The following is a 23,635-nucleotide window of genomic DNA, read 5'->3' as shown; positions in this document are numbered from 1 at the left end:
GTTGTGAAATTGTGCGAGTTGAGACGATAAAGAAGCGAAAAAACCCCACACGAGACACGCGAGGTAGGTGAAACGAAACGCGATCATCTAGGAACGCCCCAACCCGGCACTATCAACCGAGGCGTGAGTGAGACGCAGGAACAAGGAAGCGCCCTCTCAGAGGGGAGACGCACGATCGCGGGACCCGGTTGATCCATTTTCGGCCCGGCTCATTATCATCGGCGAGCGCGAGGATCGACCCGGCATGACGGAAATGGAAAGGAAAGCGACGATCATCGTCGGCTATCAGCTGCGAGTGTTGCTGCTAGCGGTGACTTTCGCCGCTGCAATCCAGATCGATAATCGGCTCGTGCAGCCGCAACATGGTAAGCTCTACTTTCGTTGGTTGTTGTTTCTTTTTTTTGCACGTTTTGGGTGAAAATAGATGGCGATGGGGATTTCCCTACATCGTTAAACATTTGGCAGTAAACGATCGCTTAAACGATCATTTCTTTTTGGAAAAGCATTTAGCAATGCACGAGAAACACACGCATAGGCATTTTGACAGAATTTTCAGACAGAAAATTACTCTCTAATCTTGTCTAAATATAGCAAAATAACGCCGAAAGTTGACTCAAAAAAAACCTCTAATCTCATAGAAATCATAGATATATATCATAATTAAATCTTTATTTTTTTCATGATATATTGGTTATAAATTGTCCTTTTTCAAATTGCAAAATAGGTTTCAAAATGTTAGTAATGATCGATAGAAGAATATGTCGCATAATAACGCTGCCTATTACACCATTTCATCGATCGAGAGATCATGCTGGACACATTCCTACACACAAAGTAGTACTGAAAAACAACCCACAGTTCGACCTATCCGAGAATCACAATGCACCTGATCGAAACTAGAACGATGTCGCGCGCGATCACTTTCACTTTTCGATGGCGAACCTTTTGCGCGTTTTGTCAAACCCGTTCCGATTCATTAACCACTTGGCGCGACTAACACGCGTGACTAAAGGAAGCCACACAGCCACACCAAACACCCTCCGAAAGGGCACGCGCGCGCGCGCCTGTACCTTCGCCAGGTGCCATCTTCGCGGGCACCCAAACAATGGCGGACATCCGGTAGCGATGGTGGGCAAATGGAACAATGCTTGAAATGGGAATTCAATTGCGATTGCGTAATGCGAGTCCACGCGTGGCGTATCGCACGAGGCGTGTTTCTCCGTTGACGTGGATGCACAGGTGGCCGATTCTTAGCAGGCTTCCAGTGGCGTGGGCGTCAAATTCTAGTTCCTTCAAGCCTCATTACCCGGCCGTTTGCTAACACGGAGAGCAGTGGGACAGCATTGTTCCAATTTTGGGTCTAATTCGTTTGCATCGATGCGCAGCACAAATTTTAATTGCTCACGCGTGCTCATTAAGACACTGCGAGGTTCGGCAGCAGTAAATTATGATCATATCCCGTTCCGCCAAGTTGTTCGTCCACTGCATTTGCTTGTCCTCTCTTAATTACAGATTGCTTCGAACGAATAGCACTAGGCGCGATGCTACCGTTCGAGAAGACGTTCCGGAATTCGGACACGAACTCGTTGAAGATCTGCGAAACGCTCTGCCTGAACGACAAGGAGTGTCAAACGTTCGCTTTCGGGTAGGTGCCTCTGTTTATGCCTAATTAAGTGATTGTTTAATTATTTGCTCACTTTTTTTTCTTTTTCTGCCTCGTTCAACAGCATTTCCGGCCGGGGCAACGGTACGTGTCAGTTGTCGGCAAACACAATCGATGCCACCAAATCACGCCCGGTAGGAACGATCTTCGATCCCGACTTTGATCTGTACGCACGCAAGTACAACTGTTTTTTAGATGGACCCACAAACCCGCCACCCAAACCGGGAGGTAAGATCGATAACGAGCATGGAAATTGTGTTAATTTGGAAGAGGATGAGATGACGAATGATCGCAACTTCTTGTTCTTATGTGTGATTCGTGTTATCATAAACTTTTATGCATGTAAAACGATGATCATTTGAGCGATCCTCTGATTTAGGGATCTTGTAACTGTCCCAGATATTTCCTCTTGAATCTACGGATGTCGGCTGCCTTCTAATACTCTGTTGTTCTTCTTTTAGGCCTGGGTATCTTCCCGAATGGTGAGCTACAACCCGGTGGTGGTCCTCAACGGCAGCCTCCACCTCAACTCCCACCAACGGCACAACAACCCCCAAGTGGTGGCGCTTTTCCTCCACCGAACCTTATCGAACGTCCTGGTCCACCCGTCTTCGGTCCACCGGTGTCTTCCACAGGCATTGATTCCCCAACAACGGCGAATGGTGGCTTTGTGGACAATTCGCGTCCCACCAGTGAATACGGAACGACAGCCCCGGGCACGACGTACGGCCAGACGAACGGAGAAACGTTCCCGGAAACGACGGCCCCAGCTGAGGAGTTCTACAGCACTAAGGATACCTCACGACCGGGCCAAACCGGTGGAAGTCCTTACCTCCCGACGAGCACAGCCGCTGGTCCTCAGTACACTCTGGGCTCCGGAGAACGACTGCCACCTTCTCAGCCGGGTGCGACTATGCCAGATCGTGAAGCACCCACGAAATATCCGACGGACTTCCGACCAACGTATGGAGCTGGTGGAGGCGCCCCAGCTGGAGGTCCTTCGAGACCGGGCGGTACTTACCCGTATCAATTCCCGATGTTGTATGAGACGCACTACCCACTGCCGAATGACAAGAACGGATATCCCGAGATCTATGCCCAGAACGTACCCACGCTAGACAACAACTACCTCCGGCCGGAATACGGTGGAACAAGCTTTGGTAGACCTTCAGGACCTTCGGGGAGCACTCCACCAGTAGGACCTCCAGAGTATGGTGGAGTTCATCGGCCAGGATCTGGTTCGGGTTCCTCGAGCGGATATGGAGGCGCTAACAACCCAACTCAACATCGTCCGTCATCTCCGAGCTCAAGCGGATACGGTGGCCAAGCTGTACGTCCGTCGTCATCCGGGACAGGATCAGGTCCTTCAGGTTACGGCATCGTTCGTCCTGCACCGGCTCCACCCATCGCCCAGCCTGGACCGTCCTCTGGATCAGGCTACAACGTCCATGAGGACAAGCTCGAGCTGCACCCGACGTCATCTTCCAAACGCCGTAAGTACGCCAAACCCCAACAACCGATTGCACAATCGAGAGTTGCTGTGGTCGCAATTCATCACGCAGAATAATTAAACACCTGCGGATGCGTATCGTGTGGTCGCTGGACCAAACCACGTGCTCGTGTGCGGTGACATTTGTCGCGCCATGTTAGTGTGATCAGCACGCAGCAGCCAGTGGCGTGTTAGGCGGCAGTTTATCTCACGCGGTCCAGCACCGTCGAGTTGATGGATGTGAGTTGTTCAGGCGAACCATCGACGTGTGTGCGATCGGTTTGCCGCACCCGATTGGTGGCATGGAGAGTGGGAAAAACTGGAGCAAACGGAAGCGCATCTGAATGGGCATTTAAGCGATCATATAGTTCATTACCAACGTGCAGCGATCGTGGGGCTGTTGCAATGTGGTGATCGAATCGGTTTATTGTGCGCATTTTAATGTTCGATGTTTGGATGGTTTTTCTGTGCATGTTTGAGTGATCCACTATGATCAGCAGTGCAATGCAATATTCAATTCTGTATTAAGACTGAGGAGGGCTTTGTGTCCTACTTCAAAAAGCTTTGGATAAAAATTTAATATTGGATTGATATTACAGAAATATGATTAAGACTAATGCCAGTCAAAGAATCTTTATGTTCTATTTTATTAGAATTCAAAGACGATAACTTATACATTTTTGATAATATGACCATTTCTTTGTCGCTTTAATGTCCCCTTTATGATCGTTTTGGGTGCTTGAAACTGCGCCACAAACGTTCGATGCATCAAGCGGAGCAAGGCCATCGAGGAAGGTGTTAGAATTTTCCACCATTCCACCCCATTCGAATACACGCTAAAATAGAGATAGAAAACCCGCACTAGCAAGAGCGAGATAGGCATACATATACGAGGGAGTAGAACAATTTCATTGCCATTAAGCAGAGTAATTGGCCAGAAGCGCCAAAGGGGAGCGAGCTTTGATGCGATGTTTGTTTCGCACCATGCGATGCATCCTCGGGGGTGGTTTGAAAAGATCGGACCCCCTCAACCGACACCTAGCGAAAGCATGAATGGTGCATTCGAATGCCGTCACCAGCACCGCGTGCGACAGGAAGGGCACGTCCATTACATTATGACATCATTATGAGCTACACGCACCTCGGCTAGGGGTGGCTGGCTAATAATTATAGCAGAAAAGTAGGTGTAAATATGGCAATGGCATCGTTTTGGGGTTGTGGACATTGGGAAAATTAAAGCTAACTTCCGGGTGACGGTGATTCGAACAATTGCAATTGGTTTGAAGGAGCAAAATGGGGTTCATTCGAACAGTTTTTCCTCGCACTGCTGCACGTGTGAATGCTGGAAAGTTAGAATTGTCATCACCAGCAACCGAGAATACGAAAGCGAAACATTCATCACCGGGAGCGCGATGTTTCCATGTTTTCCATACATCGCGATAACATCGCCGATGGCTAGACGGATTACGAGACGCTAGCATCGACACGTTCGCGTACTTTCATCATTACACGGGTGATAAAATTACGTTACCGAGCGAGGGAATGAACCTTCTCTTCGAACCTCCTAAAGATTCACCCTTCGCTACACATTCGACCGTTAGCCGACCCTGGTGGCTAGCGTTCGTCTGGTTTGTTGGAGATTTTGACGAGTTTATGACTCCCGTCGGACGTAAATCCAAAACCCCACCGGGCAGCCAGCGCGTTGCATCGGTGTTGTGTTTTTTCCATCCCCCATATTTGTGCTGCACTTTTCACCGAGCTCCGATCGGCTCCGGTCGTTATGGTAACGATCGCAGTACACCGTGGTGCCGGTTTTTCACTTACGAAACCCACTGGCGACGCTGGCGCTCGTGTGAACCGGAAAATTCGTCCAATTGTACGCTTCCTGCCGCTTGGGGTGGCCGAACTCCCTGTGGACTCTCCGTGGGTGGGTTGTTTCGTCGACTCATCCGATCCATCCGTCCAGTCAAGACGCGCATGAAGCGTACAGTTGCTTTGTCTGGTGTAGGTGTGTGGTTGCTTCTTTAGCTGCTAGACGTGTGTTCTACCAAACGCCATTACTACCAAGCGCTGCAATCAAATGACTCTATTTGAATCCAATTTAATGGCAGCGAGCACTGGCCATTCTTTAGTTCCTTCTTAAAAGCGTCCCCACAGAGGGTTGTTAAACCTTACGTCCGGTTAAGACAATGCACGCTAGGATCCTTGTCCATTATTACTAGCACTATGGAGCGTCCAATCGATCCCAAATGCTGCTCAAAAGCTTCCCTTAATCCCTGGGGGATGATGGTAAGCTATTCTGACGCGCTAATCCACCTGCGCGAAACAACCCTACGGAGTGCGGGGGTGAGACAGAACAATGGACCTTCACCGAAATAACTGAAATTAGCATAATTTAGCTCGGATGGTGAGCTCTCTCTCTTTCCTTTGAACCCCGCTATGCCGCATTCGTCGGTAACATGATCGAAATGAGCCACACACAATCATTAACCTCTGGCAGTTCCGATACAGATGGGTATCTTCCTCGAGTTTTCATGACCAACACGCACGCATGCACGCACGCCCCATGCCAGCAAAAGGAGGCGAGTGTTGGGCTTTTTGGATGGCGGGTCGTCATCCGGAACGGCGCGGGCATCCGTTTTGTGGGTTCTGGTAAATGTCTGTTGACAGGTGCCGCGAGGCATGTGACCATGTGTGGTTTTTTTGCTCCCGCTGCATAAATGAGAAAAAAAGAAACCGGTCAAAGGGCGGCAGTATAGCGTACAGCAGCATATTTGCTGGCTGTGGTTGATCATTTTAGTTGTCTTTTAGGAGATGTATGATGAAACATAATAGATGATGTTTAGAGAGGAATATGCATGGCTTTATTGTAGCTAAGTGAGACGTTCGTGAACTCATCAGCTATGTTTCATAAACGAAGCCTACTTTTTTAGACTGTGAGCTTTAAGGTTTGAAATTAGACTCGCACGCACACCTTCCGAGCACTATTCCAAGTGACACGTGCGTTTCTAGACAAACCTCCAGCCAGAAGCTGTTCAATCTGCCCATGCTCGAAGAACATCAACCGCTCCGTCAGGCAATCGATTATCGCGAACAAGCGAAACCGATTCGTCATGCTGACTTGCCGCTCGGCATGCGCATACGCATTGACGTCGTCGCGTTAGAAACATGCCGACCCGAATAGGCTTTTCCGTCGCATGCATGCACAAAAATCACAGCCCACAGCACAGTAGAGGCGGCACCGGCGGGCCTAATTAAACATTCAATGTCTCCACGGTGGCGTTTTCGGGGTGAACTAGCGCACACAAAAAGGCACCCGAATATTCCACTTCAACGCCCAGCCTAACCGATTCGGCAAAGACCTTCAGCCACCGAACGAGGGCGGAGGGTGGAAAAATCAACCCCCTAACCATCGGGTACGGTGCAAACTTAATTAATACACAACAAAACTCATGCGCGCGTGTGAGGTTGTTTTAGTTTTTGGATGGTGTCGAACGAGTTGAAAATTAAAAGGGGACAGAGAAAAACACACATTTTCATCGGTGGTGAGAACAACCCTCCCAACCGTTTTTCCCTCCCCCAAAAAGGCGGTCCATAGATGCACTACCACCCCGAAAGAGTCCATTCGCATCCCCACCGCTCGTTAAAGGCGGTTTTCACCCCGTTCTAGCCACAGGGAGGGCACAACACGCCATCCCACCCCAGACGATCGCGGTCGGGGATTGCGTTTTTCGCCAGATTTTGCCTCCGCGAAAAAGCAGCCTAAACTTGCCGCGCAACCGGTGAAGGTGTTCGCAGTTTAGCTCAAACCGCGGAGACGTTCGCATCGTTCGGCTTCTCCAGTGTTGCTTGATCGATTGGGGCGATTGTGGTAAAGGAAAATCCGCGCGCGTGTGCTGGAAGGCAGGCTTAGTTAAGGCAACATCCGGTGCAACCGTGTGCACAATCTGAATTGGATGCAAGCTGATAAAAAGCCATCCATTCTGTGGTCGACCTTGCGAAAGCGCGAACAATTACGCGATCGTTGTGATATTGTTGCAGGACGCTCCTATCAGATCGCACTCGATCGGGTTTGACCGCACGCCATTCATACTCGATCGATTGAGGCTCGTCAATCCGTCATAGTTTTGTCGTGCTCGAACCAGAGAGGTTCGACAGATTCGCGCCACTCAGTGCGTATGCAAATGTGGTGCAGTAAAGTGCAGCCGCCACCAGACTGTCCGTGATCGTTTTGTGCATTTGTTGCAAGCTCCCAGCAGTTGAAGTGTGTTTGTTCGTGATGATGGTGCCGTTTGGCGTTTCGAGGGCGCTGATCATCTGCGTCGGCTTATCGGCCCTAATTCCCGTCTATATCACCTCGACGATCATCATTGTGGAGGATGCCAAAGGTTACGTATACGTTCGCTGTGAAGTTGGGTAGTGCGTTTCGCTTTCATTCGCACGCAGTTTGGGAAATGCAAAGGTAAAAGGGGCCATTTTTGATGAAATCTAACCCATTCCTCTTGTTTGAAGCTAGCAGAGCAAATGGTTCCATTACATTGTTACATGCAGGGGAACCTCATGTTATAGTAAAGTAAAGTATTGTAGTAAAGATATTGGATAGAAAATGGTGCAATCAAATCGATTGACGAGTTCAGCTATTAGGGGAGCTATTTTAGGCTATTCAACGCCACTATGTTTTAATCGAACTCAACGATCAGTTCAACAAAATCACGGATATATATTTTAATAGTTTGTTGAAAAAGGTCTTAATGGTTCGTCTAAAAATGGTCAGTATATTCCTTGAGGTCATGGGTACAAATAAGGGCTTCGAACAACGGCGAAGAAGGTACAGGATGGATAAAAAATCCATACTATACAATGAAATACTGAAAAAAAAACCATACATAATCATGTATCTTGCCTAATGGCTGCAAAAAAACTCACTAATGATCAACAGCACAAAAACACACAAAAAAAAAAGTTCCTGACTCTCGCACGTCATAGAAACAAGAGATGAAAAAAACAACAGAATTTCAACGACAAGCACACCTCATGTGTCCAGCGGCTAGCCCTAGCCATTACCAACTACGACCCACTTCCGGTAGGGGTTAAGGTGTTGAAATCGTCATAAAAATCCATGTAACGGCGTGGGCCGGTTTTGATTGATCTGCTGATTATTTGCAAATGCCTCGCGCGCGACAAGACGGGCCCCTCAACATGCAACACACATCAAAGCCTGACAAGATGCACAGAAACAATCGATCGCGCAAGAACTTTACCCAGTGTAGATTTTACGCTCCACGAGCCACCCCTCGGGACGTGTGGGTAACTTCACCGGAATTCAATGCGTCCATTGTACCCACCCGGTCCGGTTGTTCTGCTAGCGATGTACGAAATCAGCTTTCGGGGCTTACCGACTCTGGGAGGCATTGTTGCACGCGGTGAGATGACCAGCTGTGGCGGGTCTTAGCGTGCCGGCTTACCTTGAGAGGTGTGCTAAGAAGCCAGCCCTAAACAGTGTCCGATAAATTCTAGTCTTTTAGCACCACCCCTGGGGGAGGGCTCGTGTAAGAACATCAAAAACGTGGCATGAAAATTTGAGCCACCAGCCTACTGTAAACTCCTTCAGGTCACCGATCCGTGACGTGTTTCGCAAATCCAAGAAACCATAGCAACCGTCGGGTTGGGTATGCTGTTTTGTAGTTGTTTGACTCGTCTTGTCACAGGGACATGTGCAGCTGGGCGGAATGCATTATCTGCACGGCTCCATCTTGTAGTAGCGACGCTTAAAAACGTGTGCCGGGTGGTGCCATCCTTTTCAAAACCATTCAGCTCTCACGCGGGCTCGACTGATCGTCTGATCGTTTGTGGTGAACGGAAGTACCGTCACTTCCTGTTGGGTTTTTCGCGCGCCTGCAAATGTTCCGCGTTTTTGCGCCTTTTTCGAGCATTATGAGGGAGGTCATATTTTGGGAGGTAACCAGCTGCAAGCTACGCGAAGATCACGCGGTGGTTTATCTCGAGCCGTCGTCGGTTCGGTGGAGGGTCACTGGGACGTGGCTCTGGGCGCATACAATGCGTTTTCACAATGCCCGCCCGGTTGATGGTGATCTTGGCCATGAATTACGTGACCTGCCGGCTTTGTGACCTAAAACCTCATCCGCGGTGTTGCGGTGAAGAAGCGCATCATTCTCTGGCCGTGCTCGTCGTTCCGCGGGCAATTTCCGTCCACACTTTGAGATGTAATGGCGATAGTAATGGTGATGATGATGATGATGATGATGGTCTTTAGGTCTATTCATAATTTTATCTCTTACGGAAAGTTAAAGCGCATCTTCTGGCTTGTTTTACACGAAGAGACAAGCGCCCATTGAGGCTAAGGAAAATGATGAACCTTCTAAAGATAATTCTAGCTAATGTGGGTGGCTTCTTCAATCTCTCCTTCTTCAAACAGCTTGCTACCGTCGGGTGTTGGCCGGAAAGCGTGTCGCCCCACAGTGGGTCCGCAGAACGCTTATCTGCGAGCGCGTTGAAGACTGCCAACGAGAGTGCGGCGATGAAAGGCGATTCTCCTGTGAAGGTTTCAACTATCGGTAGGTGTTATAGGGCAACTTGATCACGATTGACGACATGAATTCATGGTTCTGCCTGTACTTTGATAGGTTGGACCCCACGGGACGTGGACAGGGTGACTGTGAGCTGATCGATCAGCCACTCTCGCAGATCGATCTCTATTCTAGCCCACATCAGCGTGACTCGAACCTGATGCGTGATCCCGACTACGACTACTACGAACGCGATCGCAGCGCTACGGCCAACTGTCGGCCAAGCTGCAAAGATTGCATGCTGAAGCCTTACCGGCCTGGACCGTTGGAGTTTGTTCGACCCACCACGTACCGGCCACATCATCCCGAGAGCTACAAGCCTTATCCATCGGAACCACTACCTTACGAAGAGGAACACCATCGGTACAAACCAGTGATCACTGCGATCGATAAGTACCGACCACCGATGTACGCCAGCCGACCAGAGTTTGAACGTTACAGTCCATCATCCAGCTACTATCCTGCACCTCCAGTGGACTCGTACCGGCCAGTCGTGTCGTACAAACCATCGTACGGCGCCGAAATCGATCGCTACGGTACGCTCGATCAAGGATTCTTCAAACCGTACGAACCCCGACCAGAATACCCACGACCACTTTCCCACCACGAGGACGTGCGTCCACCGGTAGTACATCGTCCTCGACATCCGTACGAGGATCGTGACTCACCACCACCAACGTCTTCCGCGACAAGCGGTGGTTCACAGTACGGTGGAAAACCAAGCACTTTCATCCCGTACCTGATCGGACAGAACATCCACAAGAACGGTGGCGTTTATGGCGGGTCGTATGGACCGTCGTTTAACACCGATTCGTACAAGTCGATCTCTGATTACTGGGGGTTGCGGAACGAGATCAAGCGCTACGATAGCCCATCGTTCAACTACTTCGAGCTGCGTAACGATCATCCCTTCGATGACAACAACGTGTGGAGCTATGGAGGTAGTCGATACGGCTATGAGGAGGATCATCACTCGCAGCATCACCATCCCATCCAGCCTTATGGAGATGGTCCACGTGTGAGCTTTGGGCAGCAATGGATTCGCCGGCCAAGCCATGAGGAATGTTCGGTGAAGTCAAGTGAAGGCTTCCGGTTGCATAAGGGCATTGTGAAGTACGCCCTCAACACACCCACCGTGGTGGAGTGTGAAAGGATGTGCTATTCGGAGTCGCGATTCCGTTGTCTGACATTCAGCTACCGGTACTCGGCGGTGTCACGAGAGAACTGCCTCTTGTGTGATCGACCGTTTAATCTGCTCGATTTCTACGCAGATCTCGAGCCAGATCGAGACTATGATATCTACTCGATGAGCGATGATACGAAGATCTGCCACCCGGAGCCGAACCACCCGAGAAGGGATTACAATGCGCGTAAGTATCCTGCAGACAGGATCGATCTTGGAGCTGGAACTGATTCGAAGGTGTTCTTGCTTACAGAGTGCTTCATACGCGTGATAGACTCGGCGCGGTTCTTCAAGTCGATCGTGCGAGACTCCCTGACGGTGCGATCGATCGGAGAATGCGAGCTGGAGTGCATCAAGGCAACGAAGTTCACGTGCCGTGCGTTCACGTACAGCTTCGGGCCAAACAGCATCAACGCGGTGATCGACAACTGCCAACTGTCGGATTGGCCGGTTCGGGATATGGACAAGGATCGACATCTGGTGCCAGATGAGAGCTTCGACGTGTTCGAGCGAGCCAGCTATGGGCAGGGATGTGAGATCCAGCCCATTATCGACGACAAGCACAACAAGAAGTGTACGTAAGAGGATCAACTCTGGAGCTCAGAAGATGGGCTTTAGAGCTCGGGAAATCAGTGGATGAAAAATAGAGTGACGTTTTCACATGTTATTTATTTCCCTTTGCTACTGCTATTGCTCGTTACAGTCTGCTACCTCGGTTACGGATCTCCAGCCAAGTTGCTCTCGTCGGCGATCAAGAAGGTCACCTCAGTGAACACGGAACTGGATTGCAAGAACGAGTGCGTTCGATTGCGTGAGGGGACCCACTTCAAGTGTCTGTCGTTTAGCTTTGGGTACGTGTAGAGTGAGATCTTCACAGGCGTGTTCGAATTAATTATGGTCACATCATTAAACGCATCCTGGCGTACGCTTTCCCACAGCTCTCAGGCGTCGACGTACAACTGCGAGATGTCGGATTTGGACCAGAGTGAGCTGAAGCTGGGCGTGCACTACGCACACACGACCGATCGCGATTTCTGGCTGTTCGCATGGAACCCGTTCGACTACACGTGCAGGGATAAGATCACGACGATCAGCGGTGGAACGCGGATGAACCACGACCGCCGGATAGACATCTTCCGTGAACCGGGTAATGGCGGCCGCACCGGTCGAACTGGTGCGCGTAATCGCACTGCGATCGCGACCACCGACAAAGATGGCCACACCGGCAAGACCTCCAGCGGCACACCCACCACGCTCACTTCCACCGCAAATCGTTCCTCCGACTCTGGCACCCCGCTCACTAACTTCACCTCCAAATCCGGCGAGTTCATCATCCTGCTTCCTGGCAGCGCTCCGAACCGCACCCGTGGGAGTGCTCATACTCCCGGTGGGGAAGATCCTCGAGGATCGAACAGCACGCTCTCGAGATCTACCCTTCCGCGGGGTAGTTCTGCGTGAGAGTGCGGGTTGTGCTTTTTGCTAACATCAAAACCATCATCAGGCATTCCAACCGCCTTGCCTAAGACATCATACCTACCATATACTCATGCGCGCATCATCTCACGCCAGGCATTTAGCGAGGCCTCAGTTTGCTTTAGACATCACTAGCACAGCACTACCATACACGTACACGTTTCGCATGCATGATCCAGCACAGGATCATCAGTACCAGAACCGATTACTCTCATGCGTAGTGTGAGCTGCTTGCCGTGTAGTATATCATGTCCACCAGGACGATCATCGGCTTGGGCTTTCTCATCGGTTGTTCTCATCTTGCGCACATCCTGCGGCATCTCCACGCCACATCCTTCCACAAACACACACACATACTCATACACACAGCCACGTCGAACAAAACAGCATGCTAGCGTTGTACGTATCGTCAAAACTTACCCCAAAACTCGTTTCTGTTCATTGTGTTCTTACCGAACCCAAGGTGATGGAAGTTGGCGTCAGTATACCGTCTCGGGCAAACCCTGCCGCCAAGGTACCAAGTGCGAGCGGAACAATATCACAGGGTTTTACTCCTGCGAGATAGAGGGTGGTGAGATTGGTTCATGGGATTATTGCTGTAAGGCCGAGCACCCTTGTGGCTACTCGCGAGGGTTCGACTATCCATGGTAAGCAAAACAGCGTCCGGAGGTGTCGGGTATCGTTTTTCCGTGTGTCCGTTCCGTGTGTCCAAACTCACTAAAAAAAAATCCCCTCCAAAAAGTACACGTTAAATGTGGTATGTTGGAACTTCCGGTATAAGGACCACCGTCAGTACTCCCGGACGTGAAAGGACGCGGACGATCGCGGAGTGGAAAACGATCAACGGATCAACGGGAGGCCCTTCACGCGCATCTACGTCCCAGGTTTCGGGATGCCTAATCGATCGCTTCTTCCGCAGGTGCTTCGTGGGTGATGCCCCAGATCAGTGGCGCAAGTGCAGCGATAAGTACTTCCCCGCGAAACAGCACGATTCGCGTTATCAAAACAAGAATAAAAAGGGTGAAGTCTATCAGCCACCACCGAAGCCTGGAGGACTGAGGCATCTGGACGGTGTGACGGCCCCGGCTGAGCTCTGGCCCGTCACCTATCTGTACGAGAAGGGGCCACCGAACGCGACCGAGATCAGCAACAGCGTGATCGACTGCAAGAAGGATAAGTGCTGAGATGCGACCGTGGTCGGGCCCCGACCGGAAACGAAATCATACTCAATGCAACCGATGGCAGGGCCAAAAGTGCGCCAACACGAACCCAACATGCAACACAGGACGCTGAGACATTACATTGCTAGTAGTACTTTCATAGTAGGAACGGTAGGTTTAAATGTAAGGAAGGTGAGAGATCCCCTTCGTCAGATATTCCCTCTATTTTCTTGAGCAAGCAGATATTAGCCGCGCCGGCAGATCTGAAATCAGATTGGTACTACTTCTACAGCAAACTGCCGTGCGGAAGGACACACGCATCTAAGAGCGGTTAGATTTTAGGAGCTTAGCTATTAGCGTTAGTGTGCTGTACACCTTTAGGCTTATCGTCGGAAGCAAAAAGAAGAAGATGAAAAAACAGCGAAAATGCGTCCCCTTGCATGTAAAGACATAGAGCGTCTTCATTCCCTCCTCGGGAAGATGCGATACAGCAGTTTAAATCGCTGGATTGTGATAGACGGCGGCAAACCGGCTGACAAGGGTGGCACGGCGGAGGCGAACTTTCCGGCGGATGATTTTATAATATTTATTCTAACGCTTAAACTTTAACGTGTACCGAGGGAGTGGAAAACGTACGATTTTATAATAAAATTAGCCGACAGTTCAAACAGCAAACAGTTCATATTAGATATCAAAAATGCAAAGAATTTACTGTAGTTTTGTTTATAAAATTTCTTTATTTTCATTCTCTGCTCAATAGACGATTGCTTTCCCGGATTGTTGTGCTTGCATGTCATGGAAGCCTATAATGTCCTGCTTGATAAAATGTTCTGCTACAGCTCTGGCAATCCCTGCTTGGTTGGATATGAAATCGGTATCCTCGTTTCATACTCTATCCTTCGAATCCTTATGGTTAAGGTCACTGTTAGGATGTCCTATCTACTCCAAACTACAACGCAAACTAGGTCTTCTCAAGCTGTGCTCTACATGCGGATAGTCCACATAATTCTTACACTTATTATATCCCTTTTAATAAAAAATTCAGCTAAAGTAAAATGTTTGTAGCTGGACAACTAACATGGACAACTTATTGTCCTTCTATCCAAATTCAGATTAAAATGATCACATTTTTTCACAAGCGAAATACCATTCCGTCAGTATATTTTATGGATATGCATTTCGTTTACTTATTGCGTTTCTGTGTACGGTCGCTAAGAAAGATTCTTTGTCCCGTTCGCACCATACAAGATCCGAGGACCATAATTACTATTTCCGGCAACCGGAGGCCGCCCGACCTCTGGTTCGATATCGTACCGCCCTCGTGGTTTTGGTGTGTTTATAACAATGTCCAACGGCATTTTGGTCCATTTTTGTTTTTTCTTATTTTTGGCGGGTTTTGCTTTTGTAAGGTGGCTTGTTTCATCCGGGATTGTAGCGAAACTTTTTTCGGTAGCCGTTAGTTGAGGCTGGAATTCTGGGATCGTAGAAAACTGCTCCTCTAACGGCAACGACGGATCGTATGGCACCAAGGGCGTAGGAGGTTGATCTTCGTTTTCACTTTCGTCAACTGAACGATATTTCGTGTGGAAAAGCTCCCCGTTCAGTATGACCGGCACGTTTCCATCTATGTGGATGTCTTGCTGCTGTTCAAGCACCGTCCGACGAGTGCTACCTATTTGTTCGTCTGCGCCACAAATTCCGAATGATCGCATCGTCGCTGTTATTTCTGGCCCGACGTTCCTTGAAAGGGTCTCTGCCGTAGTGGACAGGTGTCCCATTGGGGAATTATGAGCTTCCAGTTGGTTAAGACGGGCGGCAAATCGGATTTCTTCTAGTCCGCTACGCGAAACATCCACGCAACCACGACCACGACCCATAACCGTGAAGCGCGTAGATCCCGGACCATGCGCAGCCCGGCGCTGGTTATTCATGGAACTCATATAATCAGTTGCATTCATCGTATAGCCCCAACCATGTAAAACTCCGCTGATCTCCTCTTCAGCTGCACTGTTATCAATCATTATGCGTATGAAATGGATAAACAAGCAACGATAACGAATGCCTGCAAGTATACGTGAATAATTTTTCGTTTGATTATGTAGATGGGATAAAAATATATGTGGCTTTTTTAACTTACGTGGATATATTGTGTTATTCCGTCTTCCGCCGCGTCTTAGAAGTGAGCGTCCTCAATTCATTAATGAAATAAAATTCGCTCGTTTTTCTAATACAATCTAAAACCAAACAAAATATTTAATACGTGGTGTAATTTTTTTCTCGTATATTGACAGCTCAAAGAAAATGTATGCTGCTCGAACAATCTACTCGAAAAATTTACTAGATTTAGACAAAATTTAATGTATAAAGATAATTGTTTGATGAAAAAATAATAAGGATCATTAAAATTTATGCCGAGCACAGTTTTATAATCGAAATTTGTTATATTGAGCAAGCGTTTGAATGGTGAAAATCAATTCGATCTCCTCTCTTGATGGTGATACGATAAGTACACCTTTGAACAAGGTGTGTACAACAACAACCCAAATGTAAACAATCTGCTTCTGACGTGGGCTTAGCGTGCATAAGCTCGACGAATTATTTCGTTGTTTTTAAATGAATAGCTAAGGATTAACTAGTTTTACTTAAAATGAACTCTAAGAACGTGATGTCTCGGTTGTTGGTACTTTCGTCCGTTGGTCTTGGTGGTTACTTGACTGGTTCGTACATCGAACGGCGGAAACTGGCGCCGATGAGTGGTTATGTAAACACCGGCAAAACGAAGGAACTGTTCTGTTCTAAACCGGCGCTTCCCATCTTTGGAACGGTGTCAGCTGCGACTCCTGTCCCTGCAGTTAGTCCAACATCTGCGCCGGTTAACGTTAGCCGTGTCGGTCAGATTATGAAATATGGATTTCCCGGCATGGATAACATTCGGTCATTCGATGACTATGTGCTCTCATACGATCGGAGAACACGTGTTGCACACTGGGTTTTTGAACATCTTACGCCAGATACAGTGAAACACAACGATGGTGTTGACCGTGCGAAATGTGATTTCAAGCCAGACGAAAGTGTTCATCCGTTCTTCCGCTCGCTAAATACCGACTACAAGGGATCCGGTTTCGATCGAGGACATTTGGCAGCAGCTGGAAACCATCGCATACAGCAGAAGCACTGCGATCAGACATTTTTCCTGTCCAACATGGCCCCGCAGGCGCGATATTTATATTTTAAATCAAATTTTCTTATAATTCAACTTGTAACTATGTTTCGATTCAGGTCGGGGTTGGATTTAACAGAGACAAATGGAACCATCTGGAGCGATATGTTCGAAAGTTAACTAAACAGTACCCAAACGTGTACTGTTGCACGGGACCCTTGTATTTACCACACCGTGAAGGCGATGGCAAGCTGTACGTGAAGTATCAGGTGATCGGAACCAACAATGTTGCTGTGCCCACGCATTTCTTCAAAGTGCTAGTCATGGAAACGACCGACGGTCGTTTGGAGATGGAATCCTACGTGTTGCCGAATCAAAAAATTGATGATGGCACACCGTTGACCATGTTTCAGGTACCACCGGAAACCATAGAACGTGCAGCCGGTCTGCTGTTTTTCGACAACGTAGCCAGGAATAAACTGTCGAAGATAAACGGAAAAAAACCGTAAGAAGAGATTGTAGTCAAATCCAGCTTAGTTTAAAATTGACAAAAAATACTTCAGCAATGTCCAATTACTTGTGTGAATTGTGAATATGTAATTAAAAAAAAGCAAAAATATATGTACTAGTGTACAAAATTAAAAAAAAAACGAATGTTGTGATAGCTTTGTTTACTTTCTGTAAAAACAGCTGATGGTGGCGTAATTGAGAATGGTGTAATTTTCGTTAGACACCAAAACATTTCACGCACACTGCTACGATGGGTCACAGTTTGACAGCTAGCGGGCTGATGTTTTGTTTACTATCAAGTACGCAGTGCGTTTGTGCAACTATTTAACCCTCTTTTCGTGACTTGCGAAAAGTAAAAGTGTTCTCGTTATCCGATTTTCGTGTCTTTATTATCCCGAATAACGCCGAGTAACGTAATCGCGATGATGAACGAGGAAGTCGACGATACCGAGTTTTTCCAGCAGGACTTCACCACCGCGTCGGACTGGGAGTTGTTCAACGCGCGTCTCGAGGAGATCTTTCACGAATGGAAGCTATCGTTCGGGCAGAGTGCATTCCGGAAGTTACAGCACCACGAGTTAGCGACTTGCCGATGGAACAAGGCACGGGAAACGATCAAATTCGCCGACGTTGAGCTGCACGTCGTGCACTACCGTGCGGTGTTGGAAGAGACCGAGCTAGAGGGTGCTGAAGCGCCTGATTCCACTTCCGGGTGCCAAACGTTCGTGGATTTAATGGCGATTGAAAATGACTACTGTGTCGCGTACGGTCAGCGAGATGGTGGAGATGGCTACGTCGACGAGGATCAAAAAGTACATCCGCTTGCGCAGTGGTACGGCTTGCGGGAGTTCGTAATCGTGTCACCGGCAAAGAAGTCGATCGCGAACGAGAGCCAGATCCGCATCTTGATGAGCTCGGTTCACATTGCTGTCTCGGAGAGCAGCTGCGACGTTCCGGTGTTTGTGCAAGCCATGGACAAAGTGCAGCACGTGTATCTGGGCGTGTGTGAATCCGGCGCCGTACGGATGTCGTTCGATATCGTGCACTTGCACCTAACGCCACCGACCTGCAAGTACATGTCAGGGCTGCTCGAGGTATTCAAAGGCAAAATAGGTGTACCGTACGTGGATCCTGTGGCCGTGTCGGTTCGCTTTACCTACTCATTGACGCGGTTTCTTTCGGGGAGCTTCTTAAGCGATAAAATCATTCCCTTCGACGAGAACTTCCTGTACGACACCACCAGTGGCAGTGTCGTATCGCTGCCGTTTGGTGTCGCGATCGATCCAGTTGCTGAGCTGATCGTACACTGCACATGGCCACAGGTCGCAGACAACGTGGTCGTTGACTCGCAAACTTATTCCGACTTTGATCCGCTCACGGCACCGCTCTGGAGTTTGCGAGCACAGTTCGAAGACACACCCGCCTGCTATCTGGCCGACTGTCTGCAGGAATACCTCCAAATCGTCGACTCATCGCGCGCTCTGACCGAGTACTTTAGTGAGCTTGCGTTTGGTGCGACAACTCCCATCGCAGGTGCCAACCCGCTGGATCTGCTCACGGAGTCGAAAATTCCACGCATCTCTTCCGTGTTGCCTGGCCGCATGGGCACAGCCCAGAAGCCATCCAAACTCGAAGGTCCACTGAGTGACGACCAGCTGAAGGACATGCTGTACTACCTGTTCCCGGACGCGCAGCAAGAGCCACGCTGGCCATATCCACCGTCTGCGACCAAGCCAGCCGAGTTTGATCCACATCGGGTTAAGTCGGCCAATCCGGACTCGCTGGTGCATCGGCTGGCAGGACTACTTGCGCTTTGCAACGCGTACTTCGGTGGAAAGCGAGGCGTCGCGCAGCTATGGGCCGAATTTGCGCAGGAAATGCGGTATCGCGTCGAACGCTGCATTCCAGTACCGGGGTAAGTAAGCATTTTGTTCAAAGTCGGGTAAATCGGTGATGGGATTTTTCCATAAATTTACGCTCCTTACGGTACTGTCATGTGCCTTACGCATTCTTTCATAATTTTAATCATTGGCGAACGTATTGTCCAACGCCCAATACGATCAGGATCATTCAGATCAATTTTGTAATTATTGTAGCACTGGTGCCTGGTGTTATGCAGGGACAGAGGAACTAAAAAGAAAATATCAAGCATACCGGTAACTTATGAAGTATTTTTTCCTTTATGGGTTAATTAAGGTTGATAAATGTGATCAGGAACAGATAGGGACGTCTCCTTCTGTTTCGGATCGCGTAGAAGAAAATTGTCCTCGGAGCCGTAATTTCAATAGCGTTTTTATTTAGTTCCTTTGCTCTAGCTTGTATTGCGTCGTTTAAATTGGGTCTCTTTATTCGTTTGATTATTGTTATATACAGCTGTGTGTTTAATGCGTTCCCGCGCTGGGGAAAAGATTGGGGGAGCGTTATCGCGCGATTACAATAATATGTATATATATAGATGTGGTTGCGTGTGTATATTGTATAAATATTACTCAAACTTACCGCCGTTGCTCAGCTACGTCCTTTCGTAGGACGCAACCTGCTCTTGCGAGCCCTCCTCCAAACCGACTTTCATTGCACTTGATTTCCCTCGAAATGGGGATTGGGGGGGAGGCGGGACCGGGATTTAACACCTAAACCGTTTGATCGCTTATACCAACCGGCACCCTCGAAGAGGATATAATTATGCACTTATTTCCGCTGCCTTACCGCTAAAGATGGATGCGCTTATCAGCTACACGTTCGTGGTCGCGTTCGCTTACTTTACACCTTCGTTTACTGTTAACTTTCAACTGTGTTCAATTTTTCCGTTTTCATGTAACGTCCAGCTTCCGTGTGTCCCCTGCGTGGGTTCGTTGGGATGGGAGGAAGAAAGGAGGGCGACATGCGCTTAGTGGGTGATGGATTTTGGTGGTTTTTTTCGCTCGGAATCGACACGGGAAGCCTAACATTAGTTTCCAACGGAGAAATGGGAGAAAAAATCGACTCAAACTATCGGTTTTGTCAACTATTACTAGCACTACTTAGCAGTACATTACCGCCACAGATGCAGTTCGGTTTAGTGATTTTAATTTTTTTAATTGTGCATCATCACCGAAGCAATCCAATTGACCTACCGTAATGCACTGCACTGATAAAGTATATATAATTAGTGTTCCATTTTTATAGTATGTATGCATATGTAACGTACGTCTAACTGCGATGCACCCGATCGCGAATTGAATGAAATAAGGCTACTTCAGACACGGCCACGGCTCCACGCAATCCTGCCGGTTGGTGCAGTCGGGCTATGCTGATGTTGAGTATTTTTTCCAGTGGTTTTCTCTTGGGTTTACGTACAAAAATAGATGCTACCGCTCTGGGACTAATGCACTTTTACGTCGCACGCTTCCGCTTGGGATTTTATCGCATTTCTAAAGTAAAATGTCTACTAACGTACCGCCACGCCGGGGGCTTCTCAAATTTGCCCTTATCCGTGCCGAGGGAACATCACGCTCAACGCTGCCTATCATATTTGGTGTACGGGAACGGGTTGTCCTTTCATAAACGTTAATGATGAATGTGAGTTCCATATCGTCTTCTGCGTATCCTTGAAACCATGCCGAATTGCTCCTAAAAACAAGCGCATTCCAATGCGTCCCATTGATGCGGGAAGTTGGATTTTCCTTCATTTTGTAGTATATATTTTTGTCGTTATTGCGAAAAACTAACACACAATCACACAAAAGACGCCACATAGACGACAAACACATCGACAGGTTGGCTAGCTAACTTGGTTACTTCGTTAACATTTGATGTTATTTAACTTTATATCCTATTTTCGCGCTCGCTCTCTCGCTATAAACTGTGCAAACGGTTGTATGTACACATTACGCTAGATATTCTGTTTTCTAAACCTTCCCCACCATTACCATTGCCGACCCCCAATTTAGACCTTTGATTTGATGTTACTGGTTACATTATTATATCGCTCGTGAGTGTGTGCTTTTAGTAGCCATTGCTAAAACCTTCAGCCCTCGAATGGCCGGCGGGAGAAATGTGAGCGATCGCGATACTAGAAAGCCACACAACACTCTATTCAACGCCTACTGCGTTTGAACGAAAACAAGCTAACAAACAATCAACGAAACGCGTCCGATCGTATGATACACAATGCCTTACATCTATTTGCAGTGTCTCAGTTGGGATCTCTGCGTTGCTGTGTTAACTATCGAATGTTAAACATAGGATCGCGCGCTATCAAAAAGGTTAATAATATACCTACGATCTAGGGTGCATTACGCTTTACAGAGGCAAACTTAACAACGGCGGCGTTCGCCTGTACAGGGATCGAAAGGGACGTGGGATGGTTGGCGTGGGCAGCGGGAAGCAAACACCCACCAGAAAAAAAGGGCAGGCTAACTAAACTAAAACTGCGCGGTAATTAAAATATCCCAACGCTGGTGCAGGATCACCGTGGGGGGTGGCATTCGATGGGAAGTTTGAAAAATTGAAATTTGGCTCCAGCATCCGAGTGGGTTGTTTACCGAAAAGTGATCCTTGTTTTTTTTTACGTCGATTTGTCGTTGTTTTCACACATGCCGTTCGGAAAAGCAATAAATATGTGATCAATCCCGGCGGTGCCTTTTCGTTGGCTTTGTTCGTTGCAACGTGTGGTAGTTTCCGTTTTACACCAAACAAGCACCCCCACCGAGTGGTCAACCAGACGTTGGGTTATTTCAATCAAAAGAAATCGAGTACATGCGTTACATGCGGAAAAACCAACCCACCGTTGTATTGTGCGATGGTTGAGCCAGAAACCAGAAATACGTGTTTTTGTTGGTTCCACTCCGTTCCGGCCTAGTTCGTTGCTTTACTGTGCCATATCCTTTTTAGATTCGTTATTTTTTTTTTTAAACTCACAATAGCAACAACGAAAAGCAAACTTATGCCAAAGAGAGTAGTGCAGGATGAAAAACAAAAATGAAACCTAAACAAACAGCATCCAATTGCACCGGCGTTTCCTTGGCAAGGACCGAAGGAAACCAACTAAATCTATATCCAAAAGATAGCCTACGGGGGTAAAAAAAAAACAACCACACGGAACGGCGCGTGTTTGCTATCCGGTTTGGCTCAATTACCAGCTCGGAAAAGGCAAATATGTAAAATGCCTAACAAACCGGAACCACCATTGCGCGCGTTGTTGTCCGAACGAAAGCGTACTACGTCGGGTCGGGAAGGACGTTCCGGGAAGGATGGCTGTGGTGGTTATTTACAGGATCGGTTACACCTCGGCCGGATCCTTCCCGGTTGGGAAATGGGGACCGGTCAGCACTGGAAGAGAGTGATTGAGAGAACTGGGTACATATGTTGAAAGCCCGCATTGCTCCGAATGTTGTTTGCACGATGAGATTATAGTTTCGCAACACTGTTGTGTGATTTAAATACTTTGCACCTACCACTCCTCCTCCACCTTCGTACGATTTGAATACGGAGGATGGCTGTTGTCATAGCTGTATCGCTGCTATGTAAGGATCGCGTCCTGTGCCCACTGGTGCGTTTAACGTTAAGCTGCTTTTTTTTTGTTTCACAATCCCACTATCGATTATCACGCTCAGTAGCGCGATGATATGTGTGGCTCTACCGTTTTGTTTGCGTGTGTTTTAGAAGGGTGGATGCTGAAATCTTATCATATCTGCCTCGCGACATCATGATCCTGCGACCAAGTATCGTCAGGATTAGAACGAAGGACGCGTTTCGAGTTTTCCGCTTCGGCTACGACATCCCGGAAGGCTCACGTTTTTTTTTTGCTGTAAACGCACTAAGAACTACTTGCATGCTAGGCTACGCTTACTTACTCATAACTGGTCATTGGAATTGTCTACGATTAATGTTTCGTTAAATAGTGTGATCTTCCGGCTCGGGGTTGCCGGCTTGTTTTACAAGTAGTATTGCCTAGACTTAACGCTAAAACCCCTTTTCCATTCGGAAACACGCTTCCGCTTAATGCTAGTAACAAAGGTGGCCCACACGGTGTGCCGGTGGAGAAAACGGGATGCACTGTTAACGCTAGAAAAAAAAAACCCCTCCGACCTCAGTACTGCAGGTTCTCCTTCAACCGATTGCAGTAATTTTCCAGCTCGACGTATCCGGGACCGCTCGGTGACACGAGCAGGCTCGCAAGCGGTGGTGTACCCGGTCGCAGCTTAAACTGCTGCTGATGCTGTTGCGGTAGAGAAGAACCGGCCACTGGATGATGGTGTACCGGTAGGTTATGGTCGCACCGGATCGTTGCCAGCGGAATCGTTGCCGCGTCTTCGCTGATTTCGCTGTACTCAGGCGGTGCGTCGCCGCTAGAAGGATCGGGCGGCACCATTAGCAGCGGTAAAGGACATCGAGGATCGAGGATCGTCGTCCGACGGTCCGTCGTCGCT

General features: G+C 48.3%; 4 protein-coding genes across 4 annotated transcripts; 3 read left to right on the top strand and 1 right to left on the bottom strand.

Moving 5' to 3' along the window:
- Window positions 1-244: 244 nt before the first annotated feature.
- Window positions 245-14,147, top strand: LOC128723731 (uncharacterized). Its single transcript, XM_053817497.1, has 11 exons — window positions 245-365; window positions 1,513-1,645; window positions 1,728-1,891; window positions 2,125-3,156; window positions 9,589-9,727; window positions 9,797-11,109; window positions 11,176-11,496; window positions 11,626-11,773; window positions 11,861-12,069; window positions 12,859-13,042; window positions 13,315-14,147. Exons 1-11 carry the CDS (start codon window positions 245-247, stop codon window positions 13,577-13,579), a joined length of 4,029 nt encoding a protein of 1,342 aa, XP_053673472.1. The 3' UTR covers window positions 13,580-14,147.
- A 146-nt stretch (window positions 14,148-14,293) lies between these two features.
- LOC128725695 (uncharacterized) lies at window positions 14,294-15,818 on the bottom strand. The gene is made up of 2 exons (XM_053819459.1): window positions 15,693-15,818; window positions 14,294-15,617 (listed from the first exon to the last, which is right to left on the bottom strand). The coding sequence occupies exon 2, from the start codon at window positions 15,574-15,576 to the stop codon at window positions 14,767-14,769; it is 810 nt and encodes a 269-aa protein (XP_053675434.1). The 5' UTR covers window positions 15,577-15,617; window positions 15,693-15,818; the 3' UTR covers window positions 14,294-14,766.
- A 384-nt stretch (window positions 15,819-16,202) lies between these two features.
- On the top strand, window positions 16,203-17,274 carry LOC128723549 (endonuclease G, mitochondrial). The gene is made up of 2 exons (XM_053817302.1): window positions 16,203-16,769; window positions 16,835-17,274. The coding sequence occupies exons 1-2, from the start codon at window positions 16,203-16,205 to the stop codon at window positions 17,222-17,224; spliced, it is 957 nt and encodes a 318-aa protein (XP_053673277.1). The 3' UTR covers window positions 17,225-17,274.
- Window positions 17,275-17,647: 373 nt separating this feature from the next.
- LOC128727168 (rab3 GTPase-activating protein catalytic subunit-like) lies at window positions 17,648-19,144 on the top strand. Its single transcript, XM_053821045.1, has one exon. The coding sequence runs from the start codon at window positions 17,648-17,650 to the stop codon at window positions 19,142-19,144; it is 1,497 nt and encodes a 498-aa protein (XP_053677020.1).
- Window positions 19,145-23,635: the final 4,491 nt, after the last annotated feature.

This window comes from Anopheles nili, chromosome 3 (assembly GCF_943737925.1).
Source record: "Anopheles nili chromosome 3, idAnoNiliSN_F5_01, whole genome shotgun sequence".
Taxonomy (NCBI): Eukaryota; Metazoa; Arthropoda; class Insecta; order Diptera; family Culicidae; genus Anopheles; species Anopheles nili.
This window is presented reverse-complemented; position numbering and strand designations above follow the sequence as displayed.

What these genes read in the sequence shown, in the direction of transcription:
- LOC128725695 (XM_053819459.1), bottom strand. Translation starts at nt 15,576, where the DNA reads ATGATTGATAACAGTGCAGCTGAAGAGGAGATCAGCGGAGTTTTACAT.
- LOC128723731 (XM_053817497.1), top strand. Translation starts at nt 245, where the DNA reads ATGACGGAAATGGAAAGGAAAGCGACGATCATCGTCGGCTATCAGCTG. An exon ending in CCCGCCACCCAAACCGGGAG is followed by an intron (nt 1,892 to 2,124) that starts GTAAGATCGATA and finishes TTCTTCTTTTAG; the next exon opens with GCCTGGGTATCTTCCCGAAT. An exon ending in GAGAAGGGATTACAATGCGC is followed by an intron (nt 11,110 to 11,175) that starts GTAAGTATCCTG and finishes TCTTGCTTACAG; the next exon opens with AGTGCTTCATACGCGTGATA.
- LOC128727168 (XM_053821045.1), top strand. Translation starts at nt 17,648, where the DNA reads ATGATGAACGAGGAAGTCGACGATACCGAGTTTTTCCAGCAGGACTTC.
- LOC128723549 (XM_053817302.1), top strand. Translation starts at nt 16,203, where the DNA reads ATGAACTCTAAGAACGTGATGTCTCGGTTGTTGGTACTTTCGTCCGTT. An exon ending in TGTCCAACATGGCCCCGCAG is followed by an intron (nt 16,770 to 16,834) that starts GCGCGATATTTA and finishes GTTTCGATTCAG; the next exon opens with GTCGGGGTTGGATTTAACAG.